The sequence below is a fragment of the Copadichromis virginalis genome, linkage group LG17 (assembly GCF_057382275.1).
Source record: "Copadichromis virginalis isolate Kocher_CV1m ecotype Utaka linkage group LG17, C_Virginalis_male_GT1.1, whole genome shotgun sequence".
Classification (NCBI taxonomy): domain Eukaryota; kingdom Metazoa; phylum Chordata; class Actinopteri; order Cichliformes; family Cichlidae; genus Copadichromis; species Copadichromis virginalis.
In genome coordinates this window covers 20460734-20467503 of record NC_140634.1, presented here as the reverse complement: position 1 = coordinate 20467503, position 6770 = coordinate 20460734, and the positions used below count along the sequence as shown (strand labels likewise).

The 6770-nt window shown below is 38.3% G+C and overlaps 1 protein-coding gene across 1 annotated transcript; it reads right to left on the bottom strand.

Annotated features, from left to right (window-relative positions):
• Positions 1 to 2273: 2273 nt before the first annotated feature.
• On the bottom strand, positions 2274 to 6033 carry LOC146689350 (uncharacterized). The gene is made up of 6 exons (XM_085437397.1): positions 5337 to 6033; positions 5007 to 5246; positions 4258 to 4332; positions 3970 to 4119; positions 3551 to 3610; positions 2274 to 2715 (listed from the first exon to the last, which is right to left on the bottom strand). Exons 2-6 carry the CDS (start codon positions 5181 to 5183, stop codon positions 2611 to 2613), a joined length of 567 nt encoding a protein of 188 aa, XP_085293523.1. The 5' UTR covers positions 5184 to 5246; positions 5337 to 6033; the 3' UTR covers positions 2274 to 2610.
• Between the last annotated feature and the right edge of the window lie 737 nt (positions 6034 to 6770).

Sequence of the window (6770 nt, the reverse complement as noted above, 5' to 3'; positions counted from 1 at the left end):
TTTTCAGATCAACACACTGACCCCCCTCCCCCAACCCCCCGACACACACGCACAAACGCGCACACACACACGCACTCGCACACCTCATACCAAGTATCTGCATATACGAATTAGCAGAGAGCTGAAACTAAGCCTGCAGCTCTGATAGTAGGTTAGTAGGTCTGCAAGGTCTGTGTGCGGTCTCTGCACATGTTGCACCAGTTAAAGTGGCTGTGTCACCCTGAGAATAAGAGGCCATCATTTTATATTTAATCTAATCTCATAAAAAAAGTCAGTTATGAAACGAAATTTTGATTTCATGTAAAGTATGTCAAATTAGTAGACCTGCAGCTTGCAGTGTGTCGTAAAGAGCTTTGAAATAAGATCCAACCACAGGGCTTTTTTTTTTTTCAGCCCTAATGTCAGTTTTGGGGAATTTTTCAGGATTGTTCTCGTCACTCGTCACTGGTTGTTTTGGATTTTTTTCTGTGGTTTAATTTTTTTTGTGGCATTTTTATTCTCTGCAGTTTTTAGCACTGTGTATTGTTTTTTGTGTAGTTCTTTGGCACTATTACCTGTTGTGTAGCAGTTTAGCACTGTTTATTTGTTTTTTGGGGTAAGATTTATGTCATTTCTATTGGTTGTAGAGTAAAGGTCGTTGGTTTTCAGCGCTTTCTTATTCTTTCACTTCATCTTTTTTGTTTGTTTGTTTGTTTGTTCTTTTAAGTTTTGGGTGTATAATTAGCTCTGTGTATTAGTTTTGTCCCTCTTTTTTGGTCATTTAGGTGGTTTGTTTTTTGTGTGTTTCAGCATTGTTGTTTATTCATCGTCCACAGCTCTTTAGCTCTTTGTTTGGTGTTTAGCAGTAAATACTTACATTGTTACTGCTGGGTTTTGTTTATCAGTTGGTTGCTGTTTTTCTGGAATTGTTCTTTGGTAGTTTTGTGTTGTAGGCTTTTTTTTCTGGTCATGTGTTTGTTTGTTTTTAGGATTTTATTAAGAAATTGTCAATTTTCACCCATTTTAAGGCCCAAATCTTTTTGCCAGAAGGCCTGAGTCTGCTCAGGTGTTGCTGCTTTACCTGTGGTGGAGAAAGTACATGAATATCTAAATGTATTTCACCAGACAACCCACCAGTCTTTGATTTAATGTCAACATTTTGATGTTAAAGGGCTTTGTACATTGACACAGCGTATGAGTCAAGTCACAAACACCCACTCTTTTTGTTCGCTTAGGTCGCGGTGTTGCATGTTGGCAGCGCTTCGATGCACCAGAACACGTCAGAATTCTCCACTGTCCTATTTTCCAAGCGCCAATGCTACAATAAGCTTTAACCACTGCTCACCCTGCCTGTGACTGTTACCCGTAACCTCTCAACACTTAAGAGGCCAAATACGTGCCAAGAGAGTTGCGTAATTCTGTTCAAAATGGCGTTGATTCAGTCTGGGTCAGATTTGATTGGCTGTCGTAAAGATTCAGATCAGTGTGACGCATTTTAATATGCCTATACCATGAAAGCTAATAGACACACAGAGGTGATGTAGGTTTTAACATTTTATTAGCTTTTATTTTGTTTAATTTCATTTTCATTTCAGTGACTGTCAACGTCTGAGGTGACCCATAAACTCAATAAACCAATGTGCTAATGCGTGCCAAATGATTTTTCTGTTTTTGTGACTCTTTATGCTTGTTTTTTGTTTTTTTTTTGTTTTTTTTGTTTTTTTTTTTTTGGGGGGGGGGGGGGGGTACTGTTGTTGTTTTAGCATTTGTTGGTTCTGCGTATTTTTAAAATAAATGGGTGTACACTGCATGACAGCGATGTTGTCCACACTACGGACAACATTGGAAAGTCCCTTGCGGCGCCTCCGTGATGTGCCGGATCTTCAAAAGAGTGTGACGAGCAGTAGACTCATTCCAACACGGGACATTTTTCCTACCTGCAGCTCTCAAACTTTAGACCTCCTCTCCGTGACACCTGGACAGTTTGTATCACTGCTGTTAACCTTTGGAATATTTACCTGAAGCTTGAATAGAGCACCTAACAAAACAATTAAGTATTCTGATTCTGACGGTCGGTTTCTCAACTTTGCATTCCTGTTATTTTCCTTTTACATTTGGTACTCTCATTGGCATATTTTTGGGCAGGTTGGAAGCTTACAAGGAGACCAGGGTTTTTTTTCTTATTTTCTGTCAAATATGTTTTTGGTTTTTCCCCAAAACGTGTAAAACTTGTGTAAAAGTGAACAGAAATCATGTAGCCATTGTATTATATGATTAAAAAATGAAATAAGGGGATAAAATCTTAAAAATGTTTATTTCAAAATCTTATACAGTTCATTACAGCCAACAGCAACAACATCAGCATTTAAATACTGTAACAATCAGCCATAACATGGCAACGTGAGAGTCCAACGCCAGAGTCCTTTCATAGTCGGCATTAAAAAATTGTCAATAAATGTTATGATCATCAATAAATAAATCAACTCAGACCATTGACTAATCATACTTCAATCAATATAAATATTTTAACTGTATATTTATAAAATGTTAAATATGTCCTCAAATTAAATAAATGAATAAATAGAAGTATAAAAGCTGCTGGTATAAAACTTGGTGATAAATATGGCGGTGTTAGGCATCAGTGCTGTTCCTCGGCTCCACGCAATAGTCCTGCAGGTAGCTGAACAGGATGTCAAGCTCGCTGATTGCTTTGGTGATGCCTTTCATTTTCTCCATCTGAAGCAAACAGAAGCAAACACAGGGTGAGTTATAGGACATCCAAATATGCAGCAGAGCACCAAATCTGTATCAGTCCGCTGTTACAAATAGTCCCAAAAAGAAGCCAAAGGGAAGCCCTGCAGTTTTCAGGTATTTAGATCTGTATGTGGGCTCTTTGTCAGATTCATCAGGTTGAAGCTGACCGTTAAATTCCTGTACTATGATCATGCGGATTATCTTCTATCTTTAATCCACTTGCCATCTGGTGAATACCAAGTTGTACAAATCATCACATTACTCACTGTGTCCAACTAACAGTTTGGAATTAACTTATGAAAATGTAAATCCTCAAAGCTGATCATAAAATTTTGTCCCTTAAAACATGAATTCTGACTAATTTCTGTCATTTACGGATTAAAAAACACTGAAAACAACCTGAGAGATTGATAAAGTGTCAAAATTGTTGTCAGTTTAGTCTCTTTTGCAGTTCTGCATGATTTATTGGATTCAAATAACCCTGATTTATTTTACAGCGGCCCTTTGTTTCTGAAACAAGCTTTTTTTTATCTCCCTCCCCACATCTCTTTTACCCAGCTTTCTTCCTATTGGCTGCCCCTCTTGCGTCTGAGATGACCATGATAGTGTTTGGAGCAGTTTGAAACCACCCAGGGACTTCTTGACCTCGTTACAGAAAGCAGGTCAAAGCATGACGAGTCCACTCTTATTACTGAGCCCTCCTCCGAAGTTAATCGCCTCCTGATTTCATGATTTTTTTTTTATTCCTTCTGTGCTTCTTCTTTATAAAACAAACCTTCAGAATAAAGTTGCATTTTAAAAGAAAGTTCAATCTTACCTTCTCAAGCTTGGTGCGAAAATCCACTGCATTTTTGTGGTCGTGGTACTGAGTGACATTCTGCAGAGGTACATCGAGAAAGTTAGCAACTGTTATCAGTCCCATCTCTTCTATTTATGTGTGCACAAAACCACAGAAAGTCGTTATCGATTTTAGGATCAACCACAGCGCCGCCACACATGGCTGCAAAAAGTTTGTAGTAGCTCCATCCTCCAAATGAAGGAGGAGAACTTTAAAAGCATGCAGTGATGTGGGATTTTGTCCTTTTTACAGTGGAGTTTGTGCATGTCTCGTTTAACATTTCCAATAAATACCACCCCGGTTAAAACACCTACTTATAACTTGCTAATTTGTTACACATAGAAGGCGTTTGCTTCCTGCACTGTCTGCTAAAGTAATCCATCAAGTGGAACACTTACGCAGCCGTGGGCTTGCAGGTCGGTGCTGATGCGGTGGAGGTTGGTCTTTAGCCGGTGCATTTGGGCATGGTCGTTGTTGGTGTGGTGCAGGATGTTGGTCAGGTAATAGTCCAGGATGTTGGCGTGCAGGCAGCAGATCTCCAAGTGGTGCTAAAGACAATGAAGGGAGATGAGAGGTCAGGCTGTTTCATCGTCTTGAGTGGACATATTCAGAGTACTCTGTTACAAGTACTGCTTTCAAGTCAAAGTACTGATACAAAGAAGCTGCTTAAAGTTTAGATTACTCACATCTTTAGCATTAACTCTGGGTATCACTCTCATACTGGTGTCGTCCTCGTCGTCTTTCGGCTGGATCCTCTGATACTGCAGAGACACAGAGACGTTTATTTGGATTTTCTTCATTTCATGCATTCAAGTTGAGTCAAAACAGGATCCTAAACGCTGATGGTGATGGATAATCAGCCCAGTTTGTTTTTCTCAAATATTGAACTGAATCAACTTGATTTTTAATTGTGGTTCACTCAAATTTTTTTCCTCTGGTTGATAAAATCCCTTTTAAAATGTGAATCAATGCTTAAAACCCTACGGAGCAAGATTAGTGCCAAATTAGTAAAACATTTATATGTATCAGAGATGAAATAGGCTTCCATTTATATTTTTTTGTTTTAAAAGTGGTTAAGTTTGTGCAGCATGTGGGTTAAAGTGAACACATTTACAGATTTTAGCTCCTGATTGCAAACTGTGGAGTACAAATAGTGCCAAAACTATAACCCTTTTTTTATTTTATATTTTTTAAATAATTATATATACTTTAAAGTTCAGTGTGAGACTTAAAGCCAAAATTTCTGGATTAAAGTTGATGCGTCCCTTTATATTTTTTTACCGCAGTCATTCATAAGGCAGCAGTAAATTTGAAGAATATCACCACAATTTTTTTTTAAATGCAGAATTTCTCTAATGTAAAACTACATTCAAATGTAATTCAGAATTATGTTTCTGTAACATGTCTCAAATTTACAATCAAATTGACTACTCACATGTTCTGACACTTGCCCGACGTCCCGATAGGTCTGCGGATGTCTGAGCACCGGGCTGAATGGACGGTCCACAGGGTGTGCCCGAGCCTGCTCGTCCCAGCCGAAGAAAAGCAGAAGGAGAACTGCAGCTGCAGCGGGACGGAAGAAGGAGGCGACAGTGGCAGTGTTGCGCTTCATAGTACAGGTGGATAGGTGTATCTCAGTCGTTTTAGATTGCAGAGAGAGTCTGAGAGTTTCAACCTGCAACAGAGAAACATATGAAATTAGAACAAAGTCCTGAAGAAGCTTCACCTTAAAGCAATAATTTTGCTTCTCAGAGAGAGCCCTGACCTGTTAGCAGGTGCTGCTGTGGAGAGAAGGCAACTCTGAGACGTCTTTTATACACCTCAAACCTCCGCCCCCTCGTCAGAATGTAGGCCATCAAAAAAACCTCATCAAACACACACGCGCACGCACGCAGGTCAGTGTGTTTACTGTCACACAAAAAGGAAATTAACTCTCACTCAAGGTGTGCTTGCGCAGGATCAGCAAAGAGACATTAATTATAGTTATCCAGTGACATCATTTCCTTCTTTCAGTATTGGTGTGTGTGTGTGTGTGTGTGTGTGTGTGTGTGTGTGTGTGTGTGTGTGTGTGTGTGTGTGTGTGTGTGTGTGTGTGTGTGTTGTCGTCGTCCCTGGTGGATTAAGAACTGGAATTTACACAATTGCTTGGAAGAAAAAGAAGAAGAAAAAAAACACGTCTAACCGGTCTGTGACACCTGTTTAGATGTTGCTTTATTATCTTAGTATTATGCAACACTTACCAAAAAGCGCTGACATGCAGGCTGGGTAGTAAAATGTTTTAATAAATCAATTTAAATAAAGCTGTGGAGAGGCTTTGTTTTCTAATGTATGCATTAAGATGCAACAGACATAAGAACTCCAGGACAGAGCAAACGCAGCCTCTCACACTCTGTGACAGCATCATCCTAGCTTTTCATTAGCAACATGGACATTTTTCTAAGTTTATGCTTTAAACTTGCAGCATCTTCTTCAGCCGGATGGGCCGCCATAAACAAAAACTCGTTTATAGAATTCGTCATTCAACATTCACTTCAAATAGACCAGCTTCTACAGATATTACACACATTTAAAGCATGACTTTTCATCATAAATGGTAACATGGTTTCAGTCCTTGATAAAAAAATATATATATATTTGCACCTAAAATTACATTTAAGGAAAATGTGTATTGTATAGAAAATCTTCGACTTCAGCTCACATAACTCTTAATATTGTAGGAGTATCAGTATATGTTTAAGACATGGTTAAACACTCCCAGGCTGCACCGTCAGATATTAGACCTGTGATACATGGTGAAAAATTGTGTATATTTTAATTAACAAATTAAGAAAAAAAATACAAATTAATGCATCTTTCCATCCACTAGAATAGAATAGCCTTTTATTGCAACAAAATTGTGAGCACTCAAACTGCTGGAATAAAATATATTACACTAATAGATTCAAATGAGTTTATTAATATATATAACGCAAACTGCATATAAAAAATAGCCATTTTGTAAGGAAGAAGACTCCCTACTACTATTTACATTATAATCTGTATAGCACTTTAGGAGCACCTTTAACATGATTAAAAAGCACCTTATCTAGCACTTTGTTTAGCATCGCACTTTAAGCATGGATTTGCACAGGAGAACATTTCCACACAAGAAGTTTAACTATTTATTGAATATTTTTTGGGTATTTTAAAATCAGTTGGT